The sequence below is a fragment of the Centrocercus urophasianus genome, unplaced genomic scaffold (assembly GCF_019232065.1).
Source record: "Centrocercus urophasianus isolate 14NV4802_14NV808 unplaced genomic scaffold, USGS_Curo_1.0 seq_10, whole genome shotgun sequence".
NCBI lineage: Eukaryota > Metazoa > Chordata > Aves > Galliformes > Phasianidae > Centrocercus > Centrocercus urophasianus.
The window spans coordinates 76,663,361-76,689,690 of NW_024884142.1; the positions used below are offsets into that span (position 1 = coordinate 76,663,361).

General features: G+C 38.4%; 1 protein-coding gene across 3 annotated transcripts in view; it reads left to right on the plus strand.

Moving 5' to 3' along the window:
• Positions 1 to 26,029, plus strand: part of BABAM2 (BRISC and BRCA1 A complex member 2) — a 158,681-nt gene extending 132,652 nt beyond the window's left edge. For 2 of the 3 annotated variants that reach the window (XM_042813017.1, XM_042813025.1), the window contains exons 11-12: positions 4,262 to 4,415; positions 23,445 to 26,029. In XM_042813017.1, the coding sequence (XP_042668951.1) occupies positions 4,262 to 4,415; positions 23,445 to 23,508 (218 nt within the window). In that variant the 3' untranslated portion in view covers positions 23,509 to 26,029. The other variant, XM_042813008.1, reaches the window with a different exon arrangement.
• The last annotated feature ends 301 nt before the right edge of the window (positions 26,030 to 26,330 follow it).

The window sequence follows — 26,330 nt, forward strand, 5'->3', positions numbered from 1 at the left end:
CCAGATCTCAACATGATTACTCTTTAAGATCATGAACAATTAAACCTTACTGCTTCATTGTTCTTTAGCCATTCATGCATTGGGATTTTGGCTTGAAGATAACTGTGTTTTGAGTGTATGTATGCATTAAATTTTAAGACAAGAAAAGCAAATTTCTCTCAGTTCTCAGTAGTTTCTCCTGCTTCAAAAAGAGAGCAACTTCAACTATTTATAAACTGTAATTAAGTTTCTTTACAACATGACTCATTCTCAACAAGCAAATCCTTGTTCTTTTGCTTTCTTATGAACTGTGTGGGAAAATTAGAGTTCAATCACTGAAGAATTTACTCAATGCTTAATTACCCCAAACAGCCCTCCAAGTTCTGCCTCATGTAGAGCTTTCATAAAGATGTGATTTTCCCTGCAATGTGGATCTCTAAAAGTTGACTTTTAAAAAATAGTCTGTAAATTTTTACAAAGAAGAAAGCAGTATTTTGCTGTAGTATTGCCTTCTTTCTCAGTCTGCTTGTTCCTTTGATCTCTTCTCATGTTAATAATGCGATGCTTAGGAAAGCTAAAGTAAGAAATCATTATGATTAAATTACTTAGAGCATGAAACTGAATTAGAAAGCTTTACTTTCCTGAATGAGCTAATGGTTTAAATTTTCCAAAGGAAATGTTTCTATTTCTGTGAGCGAAGGGGTAAATGGGACTTCCTCTGACATAATTTTCACTTTAAAACTGAGTTTGGCAGCAAGATTTTTACCTTCATAACCAAATATTAATGCTTAACTGCACGACTTGTGTAAGCTTGCTAGCTGAAGTGACTCACTTACGTAGATGAAGTTATTTTTAGAGAGATAATTTGCAATGTTTAGAAGAGAGAAAAAGAGAGAGAGAGTCCTACTAAGAGCTCGATCCCTCATTATAGTTTACAGAGCTCGTGAACCCAGCATCTAAGCAAAAGATGACTAAGCAAAGGGTCTATTGGTACTTTCAGGAATTTACAGACATGAGTCATCTGCTTATTTTCTGCAGATATATCACCAGGATACTTTGTGAGTCAGCTGTTATTTGGAAATAGTACTTGTGTTCAACATGAATACATTTTTGTAGTTCTTAAGTAACTGCCATGTCAAACCAAAGCATGTTTTTATAGTTTTTGTCACTTGGCTGTGGATTTACAAAAGTAGTGTGTTGTTTTTAACTGTGATGCGTTTTTCAGGATGAAATCTAAAGGCTGTGTGAGATGTAACTCTGATCACTCTCTCCTTTGCCATGTTAAGTATCACATGGAGACAGGTCTTATTTTGTATTAGTGCATAGGTTTGGAGCCAGATTGTATACATGATCAAATTAAATGAAACATTTACATTATCAGTGTGTGCCACCTCGTAAAGATGTCATTGCAACTATGAGCAGAATTTCACCTTTCATCTTCACAGCACCTTACCTGTGTTGATTGTTAGTGGCATTTGCTTATTTTTGACATGTACTATAGCAACACTAAATCCAAGCATTTTGTACACTTGCAATGTCAGTGGTCTTGCATCCATTGTGCGGGAATTAAGCTCTTGCCTTTATTTCCTACTGCTGAAATAATAGCTGGTTACCTTGACATACATGTAGTACTTTACAACTCAAGGCTATTTCCTGTTTACTTGTCTCTTAGGTGTGGTTGCGTTCCAAAATCAGGGGCAGGGTTGTTGTTTTTTTTTTTACTTTGGTTGGACTCAGCTCACACCTTGTATTAAAGAACTACTTGGGGCAGAAAAAATGGGTGTTTGGCAATTTTAGATGAATAGCAGTGGAAGCAGTCAAATCAAAGGCAGATCAAATTGTTCAAAACTCTGCTTGCAGTCCACTTTAATACTGCTATTAGCGTGATGTGGGATGTGAAGTTTTAATTCTAAATTGATTATATGATCATAGAATCATTAGGGTTGGAAAAGACCACTATGATCATCTAGTCCAACCATCAACCCACTGTCCAACTGTTGACCCATCACATCAATTCATGTAACTGTTTATAATGTGAATGATTCCTGGAAATTCCTATACAGCTTTCGGTTAATAGAAGAAGAAATTCTTTTCTTCCATATTTTGGTGATACCTTTGTTGGATTTATACTCATTTATAAGAATGAAAAGCTTCTAATAAATGGAATTTTCTCTGTTATGGTAGCAAAGTCTTGATTATGCATTTAAACAGTGTTTCTAGTGCTAGATGCTTTCTCTGAAGTGCAAACCTTCTATTTTAACTATCAGGTACAAAAATGCTGCTGTTTGCACCCTTTAGATAGACAAAGGTTTTCTAAGGAAAGGTAACAAAGTCAGAAATTCTCAAGTAAAAAAAGTTAAATGGAAGGACTAAATTATTCTTTGTGTGTGCTACTAAACATTGTTATTCTTTTCACACAGTGACAAAACACAAGCATATGGAGTGGTTTTCCTTTGAGGAGTTGGTGCTTGAGAAGGAAAAGGTGCACTAGAGGAACAGAGTTGAAACAGTGAGAGCTGAAGGAGTATATTTGTCATGTTAAAGCAGAGAGCTTTGCCTCCTATTCCTTTCTGTGGTGAAGTCCTTGAGATTCTGAGACACGCACTTCCCATCTGTGAGGGGAGGAGAGAGCTTGCTTACTGGTAGACAGCCTCAATATGCCAGTGTTTTTCAGGGGTATTACTGAATAATCATGTTACAAAGAGGAATTTGACAGAGTAATCTTGGAGCCTAACCTTTATTACATCAGTGATCTGCCCTTAAATTAGCAGAACTCTGCCCGTGTCATTACTGTTTAAATATCTGCTGGAAGCTGCTGTGTGAGCTGAGTCACCGGGGCTTGGGGAGTTGTCACGTGCAGCTCAGGCACCGGGTCACAAACAGTGTGATCGTAAGTGATTTGTTTTATTTTGAGTCTGCAGCTGGAATATCACATCCAGTTTCGTGTACTTCGTTACTGTGAACTCATTTACTTGTAGAGCTTGGAGAGTAACTTAGGGGAAAGGGGGCTGTGGTTTGGCTGATGCGCATCCAAATATTCAGACGTGGGTAGAAAAAATGAAGGAACTAGCAGGATGATAGAGGGGAACTTAAAAGAAGGAAATCTTTCTTACGCTGATCTCAGTCCATGAACAGTGATCTCAAGGGAAGTGCTAGAATCTCTGTTCCATGAAGCATTTTGAAAGTAGAAAATGATGTATTACCGAGTGCACTGGAGGGGAGATCCTGTGCTGCCTGTGAGTGAGTTCAGGCCTGTCATGTTCCTTTTTCTTTCTTAAAATTCTGTTTGTAGTGATTCTGCTCTTTGTTTTGGTTCCTATTTTGGCTATTGCAGCCTTTTTAGTAACTTGGGTTTTTTTTCCTTCCCTTTAAGAACTACAAAGTGACAAATAGACCAAACATGGAAACCAAGTTTGTTTGAATGAATTAAAATCTTACTAATTTATTTCACTTATTGCGGTGCCAAATAGGAAAAACATCTGAAAATTTACATGGAACTGCTGCACAATTGGAGTATTTTTTCAACTTGGTGATTTCCAGAATTGCAGTTTGGAGGATAACAGAGAGTGTAATCATAGCTACTTTCTAAATGAAGTCTACAACTTTAAAAATACACATTTACCTGTTAGTTTTTGTGTTAGATTAGAATGCAAATGTACAGGAGTGTTGATAATTCCACATTTCTAAAGCCTTCTGAAATTAAATGTAGACCAAAAAATCTTAAGCATAAATACAGCAATGAAAAAGCTAAGCTAAAAAATAGTTTCAGACCACGTTATTAAACTGTTGCAGACCATTTTATTGTTCTGCCAGAGGAAGAGGATCATGAGGCGGTGATAAGCAAAGGGAACTAAAAGGTTCTTATTTTTATTTTTAGTGAGATATTTTTGGTATTAATGACTTTGCAGTGTGTTTTTGGTTTTGTGGGGTTTTTTTTTGTCTAACAGATGACTGAACATTGAGGTCTGTTTTAACTCATGACTGAATCTTTCTGCATCCTTTGTCAAATCATTTAACCACTTGAAGTCTCAGGCAGATAATTAACATAGAAATGCACTGGCTAACCAATTTTAAACTATATTTTATGTGAAAATGCATCGGTAAAGCAGTATGAGGAACTCATAATTTGTAAGAATTACAGAAGTGTATGTTTGAAGCAGTAATCACTTTGTCCTTTTCTATCACCTGTCATCTGCATTCCCTGTAAAAAAAAAAAAAAAACAACAAAACAGTAACACAATGTATGTATTTTTATGACCCTCTTTTATTTTTTTAATTCCAGTTGACCTACCCCTGTACTTTCCTCGAGACCAGCCAACCCTAACCTTTCAGTCCGTCTACCACTTCACTAACAGTGGGCAGCTGTACTCCCAGGCCCAGAAGAACTACCCGTACAGCCCACGCTGGGATGGCAACGAAATGGCCAAGAGAGCAAAGTAAGTCAGCTTGCTGTTTTGTCACATGGTCTTTTGGTGATGGAAATTTCACAGGTGTAACTGTATGCTTCCATCATTCTGCAAGCTAAAGCTGTTTTTGTTGTATAGTATAGTTTTTTGTTTTATAGTATAGTTTTGTTCCTAGTATCCCCCTATATCCAGACAGATACCTTATTAATCATGCTTATAACACGAGTGCCAGAGGACTGATCAAAACAAGATTCTTCTGCTAGGCACTATAGAGACACAGAGTAGTGACAATCTCTGCTCCAAAGAGCTTCCAATCCAAATAGACAAGATAGCCCGCAGCAGGAGTAATCTGCATGATAGCAGTCAGTCAAGGTAGTGCCTTGTGTTGGTGTATGGGGGGACCCTGGAGGGGGAGCATGTGAGATGGAAAGAGGGAGGAAGAAAAACCTGAAAGATGTGCTCTTATAAAAAGGCACAGAAGCAGATAGAGCAAACCAGTAATCCAGCATAGTAGACAGTCCTGCCAGAACTTGAGAAAGTTATCTGAATGTCTGAAGACTTTTTTTTTGTTTCTTTGTTTTTACTTTTCTGCTTTCCATCTGCAGTTTTTTGACAGGCCGTAATTTCAGCACGGGTAAATCCCACTTTGGTCCTAATATCCCTTGTAGTTTAAGGTGACAGGGCAGCGTCTCCAGAGTGATTCTGTTTTAAGGATAAGTTTGTGTGGGCAGCAGTGCTCCTTTTGCATGCTATGTGTTATTTCTGTCTTCTAAAGAAGCTGAAGAGATTTCACCTGGATGGAGCAATATCAGTGGTGGCCTTACTGCTGAATTTAGGGTTTACAAAACAAAAAAATAAAACAACGGCAACAAATTTAAGCAGGCTGATCATCAGTTGTCAGCACAGAAGTCCTCAAAGTGTATAAATAATAAGGCATATCGGAGTTAATGTTTTGACTGACAGTCAGAAGATTAAATTAAATTAGCAAAGATGCATCAATAAGAGTCAAATGAAAATAGTTCAAGCTGAGTAAATCAGATGAATGGCATGGTCAGAGACTGATTGTAATTTGGAAATGATGGAAGCAAATAACAAATGACTGAAGCATTTGCAGATTTTGTAATTTTAATTGTATGGAGAACATCAAGTGACATTCGATTTTGGATTTTGATGCATTGCAGTAGAAATTTTTGAGTTTGATAGTAATTGGTTTTAATGCCGTATTGTCAAGGAGAGCCATTTCTTGATCAAGTGTGATTTGTTTTTGTGGACTTATTGTTTCTTCCTTTTTTTTTTTTTATTGCCTAGCAGAACATTATGTGTATTTTGTTTTGAAGGAAAAGAAACAGTAACTGGAAGCATCAGTGTGGCTTGTTTTTATACTGCAGAAATGCTTGATTGTATAGTCAAAAAAATGCACTTATTTTGCATCTGGAAGCTTACAAGTATCTATGTTCTGTCTGCTAAGTGCATTCATTTATGAGTGGGTGTGTACAAATGGACTTCTCTGCCCTGCACTTGAAATTTAGAAGCACTATAACAGTACTTTTAGAAGCACTAAATGTGTACACTTACTATCACATGTGCATTTTTTGAGGTTATTCGCTCTTACGTTTGAGCCTTTCCATTTAAGCTTTGTACTGGGTACATAATATGAGAAAGATGATGAGAAGCGGGGGAAGAAAGCATGCTGCAGTGTCTGAAATAACCATCACTGAGCTGCAAAGAGACGGAGAAGCTGCTCTAGTTAAAAGCGCTTTGCTTGCAGGAACAGCTAGTGAATCCTGAGCAAGTACCAGAAATAAAACTACAGCAGGAAAACTATGATGTTATAATGCGTGTTAGCATATTTTAAGAAATATTTTTAACACAATTTAGTACTTATGTAAATATTGTCTAAAATATTTTCTGGGGCTTCTTAGAATAGATAAGCGTGTTTCATCACAAACAAAGATTTTTTCATTCTACTTTATTTCTGTCATAGCTACGTTACAGACTGAGTATAAGGGAATATATGTAGGTGTATATGGGAATGTGTTCTAATTAAACATATAGTTCAAACACCAACTCAATTCATCCCCAGTAAAAAAAAGGATATATGACGCAGCCTCTTAAGGCTCAGCCGAAGTAAATTTAGCCCTGGATAAATCAAGGAAAACTTTTTTGTTTTTAAGCGCTGTCTGTTCATTAGGTTTTCCTTAGTATGTTGTCTTTCCCTCTTAGCTGAATGGCTACTCAAGTGCTTGGCATCCTTTGAGACAAAATAACTGTTTATCTTTCTGGCCCTACTGTTCTAGGGACACAGGACCTTCCACTTGATGTTCCAGAGTCTGACCAAATTCTCCACCCTTATTCTCAGTCACTTGAGTGGTCATTTTACACTATTTTCCTCACTGCAGCCTAAGATGCTGTTAAGTTTTTGCTTGCTCTTGCAGCTGTGTTCATTAGCTGTCCAGTCATGTTCTGAGGCGTGTAGACCACATTGCTTTGTAGGGTGTAGAAGCACCACCAATCTCACAGAGATTTCCACATCCTTGGTTGGCAAACCCTGCCTCTGATTTCAGCAGCTGCAGGCAGCCTGCTTATTCATGGGCAGAGCTGTCAGAAGCTCATGCCAAAGGGACATTGATTCTGTGCCCAGCCTTCTCCCAGTTGTTTTTTTCCAACAGGTGAGCCCATCCAATTCCTTCAACTCAGGGGCTAAACTTGAAAGTCTTGGTATCCTTGCTTATCTTCATGGCCTCCGAGCAGATGTAGGCATCTCTTTTGAAGTTAGGACTTAACCCTTTGCTGTAGCCCTGAGACAATCAGTAGTAATTACAAGTAAGGGCAAAATTATTACCCTAAAAAGTATACATACTGATGTAGACTGTATGCATTCTCAGACACATAGCACCTAAATCTAAAAGGCAAATTCTCAAGTCAGAAAATCAGTTTAGCAGAATCTTTTTTTATTCTCATAGAATCGTAGAAAAAGTGCTCATCTTCATTCAGACATGATTGGACCAATTTTTGCGTGTCTGATAAATTTCACGTGATTGAGTTTCTCTGGCTCTTAGGCAGTTTTTAGGCCTAAGAGGCACCTGGCTCCTTTGAGGCTCCTGGCTTAGATTTCTCACTAAGAGATAGTGTTTGATGATTGAAGCTTGCTATTGTCTATGCCAAGGGATTGCCCTCTGGCTTGATTTAATTCTAAGAAACGAATCACGTCCTGGTTAAATAATGTGATTGCAAATGCCTCCTGATTCCTCATTTCTCAACTGAATACTAAAATTTAACCTGTTTCTCCAGCTAGAAACAGCAAAACCAAAAATACTAAGATTCTCTGATAGGCTGCCAAGATACCATTTCCTCCCAGTTCCCATCTCAGGCTCTGCCACTTATAGGTCATTTGTTTATATGGCTGTGGCCTCCTGCGTAAGCAGCTTCTCCAAAAGATTTTGTCCTAAAATACAATGGCAAGCCTAAGAAAATACAGTAAATTATGGAAAGTTAGCAGCCTTGTTTGTGGTGTACGTGTGAAGTAAAACATCTCTGTGCGGTTTCCATGGGAAAGCTCTCTTGTTTTTTGCTTAAATAGGCATTCAAGTGCACATAAATGGAGCCTTTAAAAAGCATGCAGACTCGAAGCCTGGGATTTTATGAAGGAATACTGTAAATAAAGCCTGTTTGTTTATACAAATTAAGTTCAGTTCTTAAGATGCACTCTGGCCCAATTTCTGTCCGACCTAGTTCTGCTCTGTAGACCTAGGTTACAGTTCAGGGAGAGCAAGTTAGGACTCAGTTTATTCTTTTATCCTACATAAATCCACCTACACGTCATTAAAAATAGCAAGAGGTGGAAAACAATAATGTGGTATCACAATAAGCAGTCATTCTCAGGGTTCAGATTCTTTTTCTCAGCTTGGCTGACAAAATTGTTTTCTGAATGACATTATTGTCGCTGGCCATTCATTGGTGTTCTCAGCTTGTGGTGTTAAATCTGCGTATCACTCAATGCTCTGCAAGGGTAAAAGCTTGAAAGGGCTTAAGTACTCTCAAATGTATGTTGGCTGTTGCTCTGCCATAAGGTCAAGCGCAATTTAAGTCTATATGCAGATGCATCTTGCACAAGCTTTCCAAGCATCGTCGGCACTGCTGCAGCTCCAGTTCATGCTCAGCACAGCCACACAATGATCACTGAGTGTCAAGCTGGGGCACTGGGCCGTAGCATTTTCATCCTCATCAATAGCTTTTCCTTGAATACCGTAACATGAGAAGATGTGTGTCATGTGAAGATGCTAGTAGCTATTTGGCTGAGATGTGTTTGCTTTAAGCATTAACGTTCCCTTGTATGGAGAGGAAGTATATCTTTTTAGTCTAATAAAAGAATATTTGAATACAGGGGACAATTTAGGGGCCTAAGGGCCCATCCTCATGTAGTTGCTTAGACGAACTCAGTTGTAATATGTCAAAGGTTTGCTGTTGCATTCAGTATATTTTGAGTGCCCTAGTATTTTTTTTTTAAGTGGCATTCACTTGTTTTTTAACTCATCCATTTTTAATTGAAAATTCTTCCCCATTTTAGACAGAATATCAATGGACACATCTTGCATTCTGTTAAAGTAACAGGTTTATCTTTCCTTTGAAAGAATTGTTCTCTACCTACAGTGACTTGGATCTCACTGTATGAAGTTTACATGTAAACATGGCATCATTTTTGTAATCTCTGCTTGATAGCTATAATTAAGGTAGTAAATCATTTGTTATTATTCATTTTGTATTTCAGTATTTTCCTTGCTTATTTGTAAACATAATACATTTTATTTGCATGTATTACATGATTGCTTCGTGCACATTAGGGATCTTTAAAGAGTGGATTTCAAAAAATAAACTTGCTGGCATCCATGTATGCTCTGCGCAGAAAGCTTTTTGCTTGTCTTTGGCTCTGTTGCACTTTACCTTAAACTTAAAATAAATCTTAGGGGAAAAAAAAAAAAAAAAGAGGAGGAAAAGGAAGCACAACACATAGGGGACCTATCCTTCACTGTGCTTTTGTTTGTGTTTTCATGTCTGAAACATGAGGATTCTCTTCAGATAAGAGCAATGGGGTGTAAACTAAAAGGTTGGTTGGAAGCTGAGCTGGGTCACTTGTTTAAATTTTTTTGTTTTCAATATTTGTTTTTTTGTTTTCTTGTATTAAAAATGTACAAAAGTGATTTCCTTGCCTGAAATCCAGCAGGGTAGACATTTTATTGCCTCAGGTGTACTCTTTTTCAGAATGCAGTAGGGCCAATATGGTGTGACAGCCGTAGCAAGAAGAGATGTGTTGACCCAGCCATGTGAAGTTTACAGAGAAGTTAATTTGATTTTATAGACCATTAAATCAAAAGTCTTATTTTCTGTGGCAGTGTCAGCTGATCAGAATTATAAATGAAAAGCATGAAGGCAAATGGAGCAGATTGTATTATGTTAAAATACTTAATGGTTGCACTATTCCTTGTAACACGTTCTGAGTTGATTTACCAGCAAACCTTAATAGTGATGCGATTTTGGTTGCAAGATATAAAGGACAAATAATAATTAATAGAGCATTTAATTAGAATTTTTCCAGGATATTATTTTATTTTTCCATTTTCGTCTGCGTACTCTGCATTGTACAGCGCATGCACACGATAGTCACACTTATTGAGTCATATTTTTCTTGTACTTTTCTTTAAATGTCTCCTTGGATAATTAAGTCTGAGTCTTGAGATATGGTATGTTAGTTTCTGACAGGTGCCTGCCAGGGATCTTCAGTGCTGTCATGCATTATGTGGATTTCAGCCAAGACAGAGAAGGGCCTGGGTGTTTGTTTCTGGTCACTTCTCATTAGAGCTTTGACTGTGGGAAAAGAAAAGCAATGATTTGAAGATGAAGAGTATTGCTACTATAGGGAGTGCGGAGAAACAAAATAGGTTAGACAACTGATTTTTCTGTTTTCATATAAATGTTATGTGTATGCGGATATGAACTGTACGTACTTATGCTTTGATACATGTTAGGATTCTCTTGCGTGTTGAGAATTGCACAGAATAGATTGGAGGAGTTTGCTTGGAAAAAAAGGTGGAAAACAACAGCAACTTGTTGGAAGACAAATTCTAGAATTTAATGTACGTGGTTTGTAGATAACCAGGGTTGAGTGCTGCTCTAGAAATACTGTGTGTGATAAACTAACTGATTTATCTTTTTTAGAGAGCTTCTTTATGTATTTATCAACGCTGCTAAATCTGTGTTAGATCCAGGAATTATATTTAGAACCTGATACCAAAAATGCCCTCCTTTAGAGAAAAGGATAGAAAGAAATACATCATTCTGAAAGGAGAGGCTTAATAGCCCAGATAAGTACTGTTACTTCATCAATTGCAAAGTAAATAGCTACTTAAAATAATAGCTGAGCCTTATTCTCTTTTGAGTAGTATTTGTAGTTGCTCTGCTATTGCTAAACACAAAGAACATTCATACTAAGTTGAACTCAATGTACAGCTAACCTAGGACCATGTTTCTGTCAATAGCCAGTAGAAGATGCTTGTGGAAATGCATGGAAAAGTGTGTGGTGATATTTTCCTCATATATTCTAGCATATTTAAGGATTTCTACATCCAGAGTTGGTATATCTCTTTTTCATAACCTCACTTCATTTTTCTTCTCTTTGTCTGTAAGTTTTTTGAACCCAAGTAAATTGTTAACATCACAAATTTCACAGAATTGCAGGGGCTGGAAGGGAAGAGGTCAAGAGGTCATGGAATCCAAGCCCCTGGTGAAACAGATACCCTATGATAGATCACATAGGCAGGCATGCAGACAGATCTTGAACTTCTCCATAAAAGGAGACTCCGCAGCCTCTCTGGGCAACCTGTTCCAGTGCTCTGTCACCCTTACTATAAAGAAGTTCTTCCACAGAACTTCCTAAGTCCAAGCTTTAGGCCATTGCTCCTCCTATTGCTATGCACCACTGAGAAGAGCCTGGTTTCACCCATTTGCCTCCCACCTCCCTTGAGATATTTATAAACATTTATCAGATCCCCTCTCAGTCTTCTTTTCCCCAGGCTGAATAGACCCAGGTTACTCAGCCATTCCTTGTATGGGAGATGCTCCAGGCTCTTCATCATCTTGGAACAATTCAGTGGCAAGAGATTGCACAGATCAGCAAGATTTTCTGTGAAGAAACAGTTCCGTCAACTTCTTGCATTCCTACCTCCTGGTAGGTCTGGTTGTTACTCCCTAACGCTTGTATCTAAAAAGGGAGCAAAAAAATTAATCCCTGTTGATCTCCTCAATAAATCATGATCTCATGAGCCTTTTCACACCTCAGATGTCACAGGTTCTCCTACTCTGCTCATTCTTTCCTTCTACAGAAAGAAAACTGCCTACATTTCTGATTACCTTCATAATCCTTATGCTTTTCTATTTATTGTAGTCTTTCTGTGATAGCGGACTGCACATTAATCACAGCATGTTCATCATGTATTTGTATGGTGACGTGTTCATGTTGTCTGGTTTGCTATCTGTTCTATTTGCTTTCCTTTGTACTGTGCTTATGCTGGTGTTTCAACACCGAGATCACTGTTACCTGCACTTCAAAGCCCTTGTTCTGTGTGTATGTAAAATTAGGAGTTTTTTCCTTGCATATCTGCCTGTTGGTACTGACATTTTGCCTGATACTTTACGGTCTAGTCTCCCATTACAGTATGAACTATCTGCAGCTTCTCATAACGGATTGTCATTTTTCTTCCTCTGACTGAATTGTTATCATTAGCAAACTTTGCCATCTTCTTCTGCTCATTTTTGCAGATTGTGTAGGAATATGTTGAGCAATAGAGGTCAAAACACCTACTTCTAGCACAGTTCTCAGGTGGCTTCACCCGAACAGTACTCATCATTCATCCCTATCTCTTTTCTTACTTATCTTGACTTGCTATTTATCTGCTCCTGGATCTTTTCTCCTGCTCTGGTAATTCAGTTTTTTAAACACTACTGAAAAACTTTTCTCAAATACCTGTTGAAAAGCCAGGCACCGTAAGTCATTGGCATCTTTCTTGTCCGCGTGTTTTTTATGCCTTTAGAAGATAAGTGATCTGTGAAACACAAATTAAACTCCTACCCAATATACCATATTTATTCAATTCCACTAAGTCTAGGCTTTTTATAATTTTATAGTTTCTTAAAATAGTTCTTACCAATTTGTAAGGCACAGACATGACATTTACTAGTCCACAGCTCCCCTTAACTCAGACCTTTTTTTAATTGACATCACACTTCTCCAGTACCAAGCTGTTTTAAGCAGGAGGTTATAAGTTATTTGAGCATTTAACTTTCTCACACTTGAGTTTCTTCAGAACACTTGGGTGTGAATATCATCTGTGCCTGCTGATTTGCGGGTGTGTGTTTTGTTGATTTGTTCTTTACCTTTTTGGCTGTCATTTCTGCATGAGTCAAATCTTTCAGTATGTCCCTTACAAAGAACTGTTCTGGTGTAGCAGTCTTTTTGAGCACCTTCATGGTGAACTTGGATGCAAAAAGTTTCATTTATTCTTTGTGGCTTCATTTCTTCTGAGCATTCTTGTTATTTTTTGAATGGCTTTTGTACTGCTTGACAGGTTTTTATTTGGAGGGGGTCAGCTCGTTTGTCCTTCACTCACATTCAATTTTTCTCTGCATTATTCTGCTTTACACAAAAGCGTAAAGTGTGGAGTTTGTTGCTGTTTTCCCCATTTGGAAGGATCTGTGACCATTGGAGAACTGTATCTTGCTTCCAATAGGCAAGCACATATCTTACAAACTGAGAAGGGAAGAGAAATAGCTTTTTTAACGTTTTTTATAATCACAGCTGCATGGCATCACGCTTTCCTTCTGACTGAGTTGTCTTTATGAATATCCAGGAAGGGTTCTCTTGTGTTTGGTATGTTGCCTTCGGCCCCCTTTGATAAGCAATCTGGCAAAGCAGAGAGGATGGCATGATGAAATCACTACTTTCACCTGCTAGCAAACTTTGGTTTTGGGGATGCTTGTTGTCAGACTTGTTACAGGTGGATCTGTGGTGTAACCTTTCATCTCTGCCTCTGAAGTACAAGTAAGGGATTCAATAATTTCTTAAGGATCACTCAGGTTATATTATTATTTCTGTGATAAAACTCCTATTTCTGTGAGAGATCTCCTCTCTTCTTGAATCGATGTTTGTCATCTTGCTTTGCAAGCCTCACTCCTGAGCATGGTGTTGCCCAGGTTTTTCTGTTCTCTACTACTTCCTATATTGTTTCTGCTTTTCCCCCTCATTTCATCTCATTCTTCATCTGCCCTTTACACTTAGAAGAGCTTCTTAGTTCCATCTGGCCTTCAAATCTGCTAAATAATTTAGTAAAAAATAGTCTGCATCAGTATAGTTCAGTATGCACTTGCATAACCTATATAGGAGGAAATAGGAAGAGTCTTAAGTAAATGATATCTCTTTAAGAAGTTAACCTTTACCTGGAGTGGAAAAATAAGGCTGTGGCACTTCAGCGAACAGGAAAAACAGAGCAGGCTGTCACACAGTGACTGGAAATTTCTCATGAGTTATTACTGTATTTCAAGACTATATGAAACTGATTTTTTCCGTGATGTCCTTGGAATATCATTCTCATGATCCACGGATGAGGAAGTGGGGTGGCTGTGCTGTGACAGAAAGATTCCAGTGCTCCTGTCTCCCCAGATGCTCAGTATCCCGAGCACTGAGTCGGCCCTGAGGGAAGTTCAGAAAGCAGAAGCACAGTCGCTGTGATCTAAGACCACAAGCCTTCATCTGACTGAAGCAAGTCTATTTATGTACATCGTGAGAAGGTGAAGGGAAGTGTTCATCTCTTGAACTGTCGTGCAGAAGGCATTGATAAAACTATTGTAGAGTTTCTTTTTGCTGTGTCTACTTTGGGACACTTTGAGCCGCTCTGTCTGTTGGGTATTTCTGTGCACTGTGCTTGTGTAAATTCACATACATCTGTATCAGAAACCTGCAAGAGAATAAAACTCAAACTCTTGATTTCCATATGATTAAAAACAGTCTGCGTGTTTAGATACTGAAATCAGCTGATCATCTCCAGTAGTTTTAATTTCCTTCTCTAATTGTCAGGAAAGGTCCAAGCCTTTGGGAACGTGGATATTCTTGGAACCAAAGTTATTTTTTTGCAAAGTGGAGCCCTGCTTATGCTGTTTCTCTACATAAAACATTAATTGCCAGTCTACATAATGATCTGCAGTCCTGGCTCCACAGCAGTTCCCTCAAATTCCCTTCCTTTACATATTTGCCTTCAGTCAGGTTGTTATATTTATGGCTGCTTTGTTATTTGAACAGATTGTCAACATTTGTTTTCCTTTATGCTGTTAGGCAGCAAAGTTGTCGTATTTCTATTAGTGGAGCTACACTGAGTTCTTGACTTTATTTATAAAATCAATATCATAATCTTTTGGAACAGAGATACAAGTGGAATGTAGGACCATTTTTTTTTTTATCTCTTTTAACTTCATAAGGAGTAAAGCCACCTGTTATTTCTGTAATCAGCAAACCATTGAAAAATATGTCTAAATGTAACTATTTCCTGCACCTTTCTATGCGATTTGAATTAAAAATGACAATAACTCCAACAAGAAGTCCTGAAGGAGAAAGGTTTTGCTAGTAAAACACAGAAAACAGCGTTCTGGAGTGAAGTTTAATGTTTAAATTTCACATACATACTTAGTTTCACTAGTTCTACTACATCCATTTCCTGTTATGTTTTCAGTTGTGTGTTTTGTTTTCAATTTTGCAGACAATTTTCTGTCATGTATTATTGCAGCCCACACTGAAGGCAGCAATATTTCTTAGAAACCCGTGTTCTGACAGATTTTGTTGCTTGGCCCACTGTGGACCTGCAACTGTATTGGTTCTTGATTACTGTCCTATCCATCAAACTAAATGCAGTTGGTGTTTTTGTGTAGATTGGCAGGTAAAAATGGTCATAGACATTTACTCAAGTCTTTGCAGGAAAATTAGTGCAAAAGGAAGTAGGCTGGGAGCAAAAGCAGAAAGATAGGAACACAAGAAGAGGAAGAGAGATTATTTGATGATTTTTCTTGGCACCCAGGAAAAAATTGCTAGCGGCATAATGGCATTGTGCACTGAATCTTTGTGAGTTTAGCCAATTACAGTAGCAGTAATTTAAGAGCTATTGTTTTGCTGTTGTATAAACACTTGAGTTGTTTGCTTGGCATTGCCAATTTTGGAGACGCATAAAGTGAAGAACTGTAGGCATTGTTTCACACAAAAGCAACATCTTTGCTGTAGATAAAGCTTCCAAGTAAGGAAATTATAAACCACAACCTGAAGAACGCAGCTTCGAGAAGCTTGGTTCAGAAACATGAAGACAGGCCTTGTATCGTTACGTACATTTGAAGTGATAAAGAAGTCCTGGAAGGTATCTTTATTGTTCTACAGTTGTGCTTGGAAAAGTGATGATTTTCATATTCAAATGACAATTTAGGATTTCGGTTGCTTTCGGGATGTCTGGTGCATGCCATGGGCCTGGCTTTTGCTAGTTTTTGCTAGTTACTGAGCCTTTGCCACATGGAATGTGTCCATTTTGTGGGCCTGCCTGTTAGAGTGTGGTTCAAACTACATAACCAAAAAGTATTGTGCTGGGAAGTATTTTCCACTGAAATTGTTTTAGCATCTTGGATCTGCAGGATCAGCTCATTTGTTCTAACAGCAGTTTTCTTCTAATAACTGTCATAACGCGTCCAGCACAAAATTAATCATCTATTACTCTATCGTCAGAAGAAGGCAAGGAGACTGAGTTATGCTGATCTGTTCTGAGTGCTTGTGTGTCTTTACCCCTGTGAGGATTGCTGTGTAAATGCCCGTGAATAAAGAGACAACATAACATGGTTCGCCCAATTAAAATGTGTTTTTAATGCATCGTATGCAGTAAAAATAGCAAAGATGCCTCACATCTGAGTTTAAAAGGAAAAAAATCTATGCTGTTATGAGGCCTATTAGAAGATTGGTCTTGCAGAAGATTTCAGCGCTGTTTTTCAGTCATTGTTTAATGAAAGCCATAGAGAGGCAGGAGAAGTGTAACCACTCATGTAAAGTTAAGGATGTAATGAGCACTCGTATGAAATATGACCTAAATTCCACTAGTGAAATTAGAGTAGCAATTTATTAATTTAAGTTCCTTTTGTTAATTAGTACTGATGCTGTTGAATTGGATAGCTGCTGACAAATGGAATTTAGAAAGAGAGCATTTAAAAAAGAGAAAAAAAATATGAGCAGCTTTGGCTGTTATCTGTTATAAACAGGACACCAAATTGTACCATTCGGAGAGTTGTGGTAAATATATTCTACATGGGAGATTAATTATTAGAGGCTCCATGAAACAAACCAGCTGGCTGTGCCTGTGTAGTCACGGGAGGACAAATCCTGTTGTCTGGCACCCAGAAAGGATTGTTGTAGGTGTTCAGTATTTTCAAAACAAGTTTTCATTGTGTCAGAACAAGTTGCAACAGGAATATAAGAACACAAAGGCACGCTACATATGTATTTGTACTCCATGCAAACACTTTGTACTTCAAAAAGTGAATAATCAGGTGACGTTGATAAAGCCTGAAGAAATTCTTTTATAATTCTAATACGGCTGTGCTGTTGAAATAATTTATATAATAAGATTTTATTGCAAAGTGTCAGCATAATAATACTAGTCTGGGAGGAATAGGTCAAAGACATCATTGAGCCTCAGGCTGTCCCTTACTCTGACCTACGCCCATCTTAGTTCCTGTTTTCACCTAATTCAGTTGGAAGAGGGTACAGCGATGCTGTTCTAACTAATTTATGGAGATCACTTCTCTTTGGAAGGGATTTATTTTCTGTCAGGTTTCTGTGGCTTTGAAGAAACTTGTAGATGTCTTGCAGCAGTTCCTCTACAGTGCAGGAGGAAAGAAATATGAGATGCAAAATTATGCAAATCATAAAGCTGCATCTCCTCTGAAAGAAATGGGCAGTAGCTGAGGTAATTGCCTGGGAGTCTAAGCTATCTAAGTATCTAATACAGCTGAAAGGGGTGTAATTTAGTCCTCTCCTCAGTCCCAGGACAAGTAATTGCTTTTGTAGAATATCCTAACATAAACTCACTGTTAATCTTCCCAGCTAAAGGAGACCACAGAGCAGCGCTGAGGAGAATGGTGTCCTTGCCACAGATCCAATTCCAGAATACCCAAAAGGGTTGTGTACAGCTCTTCCAAGGTCCACATGACTACAAAGTACATGCCCCTAATTAGGCATATTAGCTTGAAAAGTTTACTCTTAGAACCAATAATGGAAACCCACCCCTGGCTCCCAGTACAACAACTTGAGGCAGCCTTCTGCTGAGAGGTAATGCAATACATACACATGGTATGGTGAGAGAAAGTAATAGCAGGCCACGTATCTTTGTGAAAAGATTTTCAATCAGAGGCTTTCAATTTCAAGTGAAGAATGTACAAGGGCAGAATACACTGTGCTGATGGTAGTCAGCACTGCTGTACAGCTGAGTCTAATTGATATGGACAGTTGAGATTGCTTCCTTCCCTCATACCTTCTTTTCCTCAAATCATTTCTTAATGGAAAAGACACTTGAAACTCTCACATCCTGAGCTGAAACATGTAAGATGCATGAGTGCAAGTACTGCTAGCATGGATGAATTTGAGACCACGTTGCTGGAAAACTTAGCACAGTTTAAAAAGGAGGAGTTTAAGAGGCGTCTATTTTGTGAATGACTTAGGAAGATGATTCATCACCCCATGATGAACATCCTTGTCCCAGACACAAAAAGCAGAAATCTCAGTGGTATGGCATTTTGTATGCTTTTTTTTTTTTTTCTTCGCAGTTTGAATCTGTGTTCTACTCAGAATTTCCCACTTGGAGGTATTAAAAGAAACACCTAGGTGACTCTATTGCCATTACGTAACAGTCAGTAATAACAGCACTGTTGAATAGTTGGCCGTAACACCAGTAAGACAAAGACAATAGCAGAAGGAAACAAGTGCATTCCAGTGGCAGAATGCTTTCACTGTAAAACTATGTGAGGTGTTTGTTGGGAGATCACAGCTGCATAGCTTCAAATCTTTGAGGAAGATTGTAGCACAGGACTCTGAAGACAAAGTGCTCAGTGAAGGCTTTCTTCCAACAAATCTTTTAAAATTCGCTATTAAATTACTCTGAAAAAAACAATGCTGTTAGAATGAAATTTCACAAAAGCGTTGTAAATTCTGAGTCAAGTATGTCTTAAGCACTGCAAGCCCATGTTCGTAGATTTAGACATGTGTCAATCTACATGGGCTTCTGGAGACCTTGTTTGTGTTTTATATCACTAGAAAACATGTAAACAACAAGTGAGCCAATTCTACCTTCTTTTAGATACTTACCATTTACAATAGCCAGACTTTCTTTTTACTGGATAATAAGGTGAAGGAAAGGTAAGTGCTTTACTCTCAACAGATGTCCTTGAGCACAGCACCTGAAATTCAATGTACTATATCAAGTGTATATAGTTGTTAAGTACAGCAGAATTTGTTGTCTTGTGGAGTGCTGAAGAAAAATTTCCATAGAAAGCCCGTAAGTGACTACCTTGAACTTGGCAAATGTCCATTTGAGGGAACAAAAACAAATAGACAAAAAACAATGGATTCTTACACCGAGACGCTCAACAAAGAGTTAGACGTGTGCCTGTGTGAGTATGAAGATTGGCACACACTCTAGGCTTAAAAGAAAGCAACTCTTTAAACACTGCTTAAGCTAAGATCTAAACCATTATGAGAGCGATGCAGAGCCATTGTACTCAACACTCACATATAGAATATCTGTGTACTTGGTGCAAACCAGTTTCTGCGTACTTGAAGGAACGTTTTATGCAGTTGTTCTTAGCTTGGTGTAAGGTCACTGTGACACAGACCCAGTGAGAACATGGTGGAGCAAAGGAGGAGAGAGAAGGAACTCAGTGTTCCCCATAAAGGAAAAAAAGCATTGATGAAAAGCTGATTTCTACCAAATAGGACAGCATAGAAAAACCACAGGACAAGGAGCAAAGCTTGTTTTCTCCATCTTCAGTGTCATTCAGTAGGTACCCAAATTACTGAACTGTATTTAATTGCTGTTGTCTACAGGTGATGAAGTTAGCAAGTAGATGTAAAAATAGCAATTTTGAAAACCTTCAGAGACATTTGAAAGTATCTCACAGCATCATGTCTGATACAAAAAAAAAAATGAGAGATTGGTGTGTGGATTCCTGTGATGTGGCACAGAAGAAAGTCATTGAGGGTGTAAATTTATGTGAATATGTATATGTGAATAAGATACGAGGCATGAATCTTTTCCTAAGTTCATGTTTGCACTGAGTTTCTCTGTGCCTGTATGCACAAGATAAAAGTTGTGTTTTTTATCATCTGGAAGCTTAAATGTTAAGGGAAGGAATAGTAGTCCATGTGAAATAGGCCCTTGCCATCCAGTCTATTCATGTCCTTTAGGAAAAAGTCTTGTATTTTTAAAAAGTAATTTCATGTGATCTATTGTAAAATAATATGTCCCCATCAGGGTTCTGTCCCCGTGGAAATGTGTGCACACTTTGACCTCAGCAACAGTTGGTTAGTAAATGAAACTTGGCCATTGTCAGCCAGTAAGAGGTGTTTGTTCTCTTCCTACTTACCAGTAGTTTCTGTAGTTCACAAAAAATGTCATCAAATAAAGATATTTTAGTATGAGGTTTTGTCCCAAACTTAAGATGAAAAGAAACAGCCCTTAAAAAAATGTTGCTTCAAAAACACAAAGAAAATGCAGCTAAAATGTCAGTATAATGTACCTGCTAGCAGTGGCACAATGCCTGCTGGAAGCAGAAATATCAGTGACTTATCCCATCATTCTTGCCATGGACTGGGTCCTTTGAAGAGATTACTTCTGCTAAGATGTTTATATTTCTGACTCCCTACACACATGGCCTTGTCTGTGTAACTAGATGCATCATCTGTGATGTGCTGTACCACAGATAAGCAGGTTAATATCAAACTGACGGAATGTTTAGGCTTTTAGTTCCACAACCAGGACGTCTCTTCTCAGCTCAACCCAAACCAGAGCACCTCATTCTTTTCCTTCTTATTCTGATGAAATGTCAGCATTTCCACCACAAGGCACTCTGCCGGGCAAAACTGTTGTTTTCCATTGAAAAAGCCCCACAATTTGAAAATGTCCTGTGAACCCTCATAGCAAGTAATGTCCCTGCTGCCTGTTCCACTCCCTCAAGCATGCTCAAAATAAGCCTTGTTAATTTTATATGCTAACATTTGCTATTCCCTCCCTATATGTAACCATTACGGACATCGAAGCAGTTTAACCTACCTTCTCCTACTTCCCTTTCTTTGCTCTTCAGCTGATTAAAAACACTGCAGCTAATGTAATTCTATCAATTGTGTTGTACTTTTGGACCTCCTTGCAAGGTCTTCTTCTTTTTCTTTTGTGTCTGTGATGAACCAGAGTTACCCAAAGCTTTTTTACAAAACCTGTGATATGTCTGTAACATGGAGAAGGACAGTGGAGGAATGTGTCCTGGCTAAACATTTGCTGTTACACTTATTTCAGTCTGGGAGAGATCACAAAAAATAAGGACAAACTCGACCGTGTGCTTTAAAGTACAGAAAGAAAAAAACAGACATTTACAAATTATGAAGTACTGAAGTAATTTTTGCAGTATATATAACATCTCTGAGAAGCTCATATGAACTGCCAGTGAAATAACATTCTCCTTGACGTAGTACGTTTGATGGGAATATAAGGAGGTGTTTGATTTAGTATTGCACCAAAGGGCACAGGCTTTACCGCAGGAAGCAGCAGACAGAAAGGATAGTGGTGTAGATAATGATGGTGTGGGAGGCTGTATGTGATATTCATGTTTGGAATGTATCTAGGAGAAAGGTGATTGAAATATAACACGGTAAATGTGGTGTTAACGCAAAGCACTGAAATGCTATAAAGGATATGTTTCAGAAAAGAAATAAAAGGTAGGAAAAATACTGCTTCTTTCCATTTAATGATTAAGAATTTTTACAGTTTAGGAAAATGTAAGAGGGAAATTTTAAGTAACGTTTACCAAGTCAGTGAGAAGAGCTCGTGCTTGGAAAAAGAGGCTGCAAAGAAGCTATCAAAGGGGAAGGAAGAAGCTACTTAAAATAAGCAAGCGGAGGAGATGTAGTTAAGTGTTAGGACAGATAGTGCAAGGAGAAATAAAAGGATGATAGAGCCCATGGTTAAAACGTGCAAGCGATGCTACTTGAGCTGGCAACATGATGAAGTGTTGATCAGACCGTACAGAGGCTATGTATTTTGTGTATTGTCAAATGTATTTTGTAAAAACACAGACAGAGAATTTGCCTTCAACTCCTAAAATCGAATTATTAATGTACCTCTTTAGCTGGTTTATGTATGCATGTGCCAGTACAAACAGCCAATTTTGTGGGCATAATTTATGAGGGCCACATTCTGAACTTTGATTCAATAAATCAAAGCATGTTCTATAAATACCCAGAACAATCTGTGTATGCTATAAAATGTGTGTACTGGTTGCCTCTCATTTCTTTTCCATTCCTGGCCTCGACTCCTCAGGCCAGAAATGCTCCTACTTTATATTGCTCTCTTAACCTTTGCACGGCGTCTCCTGTGTGTTTACAGCTTTTGTACAAAAGCTGACTGTAGCTATTTTTTTTTTATAATTAATTTGCCAGGCACAGCATTGCCAAGAGAGGGAAGTGCTCTCTTTTGTGATCTTGCTACATTTTCAGATGTGAGGAGGCATTATTGATGTTCAGTGATTGCCAAACCTTCGACACAAATCATAAAATACAGATCATGACTGACAGTGAAGACATTCAGCATATGTTTACCTCAGGAGGTATATAAGCAGCAAATCTGGTAACATAATGAATGTGGCTGCAGCCGTTCTCAGGTTAGATTGTTCATTTTTGGTGGTAAAAAGGGAGCAGGTTCTTCTTGCGTAGAAAGTTACGAAGATCAGTGACACAAACAAAACAAAGCGGTGAAGTAGAGAAAGTTCAGTGAGGAAAGTAGCAGGCAAAAAGCAAAGAAAGCATGATGAAGCAGTTTCTAATGTAACTTGCAAAGTAAAGGGTATCTTGGGAGCTCACGTGGTATGTTCAGTACACAGCTGAGTATTTTGGTGGGAATAAACTCAAAGGTACTCAAACTCAGTTTGGATACTTTGGGTCAGCTCATTTTACAGATATACGAGTCACTCAGCTCTTTGTAAAGAAGGTATGCTGAGATCCAAAATACACAGTGCACATCTTAATTTGCTGAATAATGTTTGATGAATGGAATTACAGTTCATCCAGAGTGTTAGTGTTTATTCTCTGTATCTTATATCAATAACGACTCTGCATTGCGTCAAGGGTTCTGTAGAGAGACAAAGAGCTTATCTTCTCCGTACATTCCCGTGATTTTGCAGCTCGTTGCTTTGGCTGACTTTGGACCTTTGTTGCCATACGTGAAGTTTTCTTTAACGCAGAAAATAACATTGATATCCAAGAAATATGGTGAATGTCAACTGTATCAAAAATCTGTGATATGAGATGCTGCAGGCCGTGGTATAACGACACTTTTGACTCTCCGAAATGTTTCTCACTTCTACAACATTCAGAGGTATATTTTGCAGTGCATAAAAGGGTTTATTTCTGGAACTTCGCTCTGGACGAAGTGTGGACACTGGATCAGGCCATTCTGGCAGTTACGAGTGGCTGATGTTGACCACATTAAGAGGTGTGGCAACTTGTTAGTGCTAAGGCCACTGAAAAAAGAAGTACTGCTGGATCTCGAAAGATGAAGTACGTGTGTCTACGGCATACTAAAATATTGCAAGACAAGCAGTACCCATTTATGAGATAACAATGGGCTGAACACAATAACTTTATGCTTGTCTTTGTTAAAACCTTGTCTGCATATATATACCACATACTCCTTCCTAATCTTGAACTTTCTTTTTTTTTTCTTTCACCAGGGCATATTTCAAAACATTTGTCCCTCAGTTCCAGGAGGCTGCATTTGCTAATGGAAAGCTTTAGGTAACCTTGGGCATTGAGATGATACTGGACAGATTCTTCCGTCTACGCATGTCAGCACTCAAGTATTCCTGGAAATGGGCTGGACTGGCTTGATACTTTCTAGCCTCCTCAATAGTTTTGATAGCTTCGTGTTTTGCCTGATCTATGAAACAATGACCTCAGCTAGCACGCTCAAAAATTTTACATTCATTGACTCCTTTGCCTCTGCCTCCGCCCATCCTTTGTGTATCTACTGGATTAAATTTAAAAGTATGTGTTTCGATGTGGTAACGTTTTCTTGTGCCAACAATGTCCTGTATGTTACGCCTTGTTTGCTTACCTTCAGATGGTGTTAGTTGGATTTTTTTTTCTACCGGAATATTGTGAAATTTGTCCATTTAGTTAACATTTCCAGCTTATCCTAAGAAAATATAGTACTGCCATACATACCAGAAATGCCTAATGGACTGTACAGTGCCATATTCTGCCTTGGCTGTTTGCATCTCACTGTGGTAATTATTCTCACAGGTATGGATATGAGTTGCACAGTTCAATTCTCAGTGCCTTTCAAGTGGGTCTGATGTTAGTATGGCAGGGTCTTGGAAGGTTTTTTTATGTTTCAGTTGAAAGCTCATCTTATATTAAATGCTGTGCTTTTATGCTTTGTTTTTAATTCCAGTTGCACACTTTCGGTGTTTTTCTAATGAACTCCCTTTGCTTTTATGAAAAAGTTCTAGTGCTCCAGTACAAATGCTCAAAGAGCTCATTCTATCAATCTGTATAACAAAATAATGCTCTTCCGAAGACCTGTAATTTTTCCAAGTAAGATAAATACTGCTAAGAAGCAAACTTTCAACAGATGAATGAAATACGTCTTGGAAAGTAACTGATGAAATAATGTGGGGTTCTACGTATTTAGCTTAATGCCTAATGTCAGTGTTTTCTCAGAAATAATTTTAAGTGTATATAACTGGAAGCATTACCTCCCTAACTCTGAAATGCCAAATACAAAATTCCACCTATTCATCCTTTCTTTCGTGCTTGTGTCAGGCGCACCAGTGAGGACTAGCAGTCACCGTGCCACTTCCCAAATTAATCTGCAAATAGACATGGGGGCTTTCCAGTAAGGAATGAAATTAACAGTCTGTGTTGCTTGTAAATGGCACATGGAAAAATGTGCCCTACTTCTGCTAAAAATAAGGAACCAAATGAATGACATGTGGATGATACAGTGGCACTGAAGAACATTCAATTTCAAATTGGTCACCTTATCACCACTCATATAATGGAATCCGATTAATTGATTGGCAGTGTTCCTCCTACCCTTTCTACAACTTGTTGTTTTACATTAAAATGAGCATGTTCCAGTGGAATGTCCACCTAGGGGGGGTAGATGGGTTCTGAGCAGTGAAGTTAATAATTAAAAATTATGCAAATAAGTCGCCTCTAGAAACTACAGGTATTTTTAGCTATTTTATAGGCAAAACTGTAGTTTAATACTGAAGTTCTTGGCTGGAAGTTAAGCTGTGAACAAAATCAGAGCAAAGGGGGATGTGTTCTGTCCTGCGAGCCATCTCCATGTGACTTGCTGCATTATCTGAGGGCTGTAAACAGCTCCAAAGGTCTGAGCGGAATTCTCCCTGTGGAGGCATTGCATTAGGCTTTTGCATGCAAACCAAGACCTAGAGCAGATGTGGATGGCAATGGTTTTATGTGTCAAGCAAAACAGTAACTGAACAGCCTTAAATGACTGAAAATAGACTTTGTTTGATATTGGGACAATCTCAGATCTGTATTTCTTCAGGTAAAAATCAAAGTCTCACACCTACTCGGGAATAAGCTAACTCTTATGAATGGGAAGGGAGGAGGGTGGCTAGTGAAAAGCATTTGTTCTCACAGCATTCAAAATCCCATCAATCCCAAAAACCATCTCTGGTACATTAAAGGAAAAAAAAAAAAGAAGCACCCTTTAGTTGAATCTGTAGATCCCAGGTACCTGACATTTTATAGCGCTGTATTTGATTCTGTGTCACGCTGAGCAGCCCATAAACACAGCGTTTGCTCGATACATCGAATTGCCTGAGGGGCTCAAGTACTTTTAAAATCTTTTCAGAGCTTACCCTGATGCTTTCAAAGGCCAGCAATTGCAACGTGTTTCAGAAGTTCTGCTCTTCAGAAGTGACCGCACATTTTCAACCAAAAATGCTGCCTTCATCCCAGCCTCAGCATTCTGGACAGAGGACTGCTTTCTTACTGAGGTCTACATGTTCTACAAACCGTGTAAGGGAGGACTTTGAAGATGGAAAAAGCCTCAATCAACAATTCTTTATGTTACTCCATAACGCCGTACCAACTTTTCACTAACATGCATGGAAATGAGCCAGTGCTTTCAGTTTAATTTTACCTCATCCTACAACTGGTAGTGTTTGGCAAAAAAAAGGTTAAGTAGAAGAGTTGAGAGACTGAAGTTTTTCTGTGTGAGATAAAGCCTGCACATCTGTCAGTTTTCAGGTTAGAATAAAGGCATTTTCTTTGCACTTGATGAATTTGTTCTTTATTTCGAAGTCATCCTGCGCACTTCGATGCACGTGGTGGTTTATGGAGCTCTTCTGGTGGTCTCAGAGAACTGTTCTGTGGGGATTAGCATTACAGGTGGGGCATCAGCAGGAAAGACATGGAAATGGGTGAGCTCTTCTGTCTGGAAGGAAGATTATGTGTAAGTACTAAATCAGAAACGAGAGCTGAATTGAATAACTATATCAGATAAAAAATATATTGGAGCAATTTAAGTTAGCCACAGGAGGTGCAATCTAATAGGTCAGAGTTAACTATGTTACCTCCTG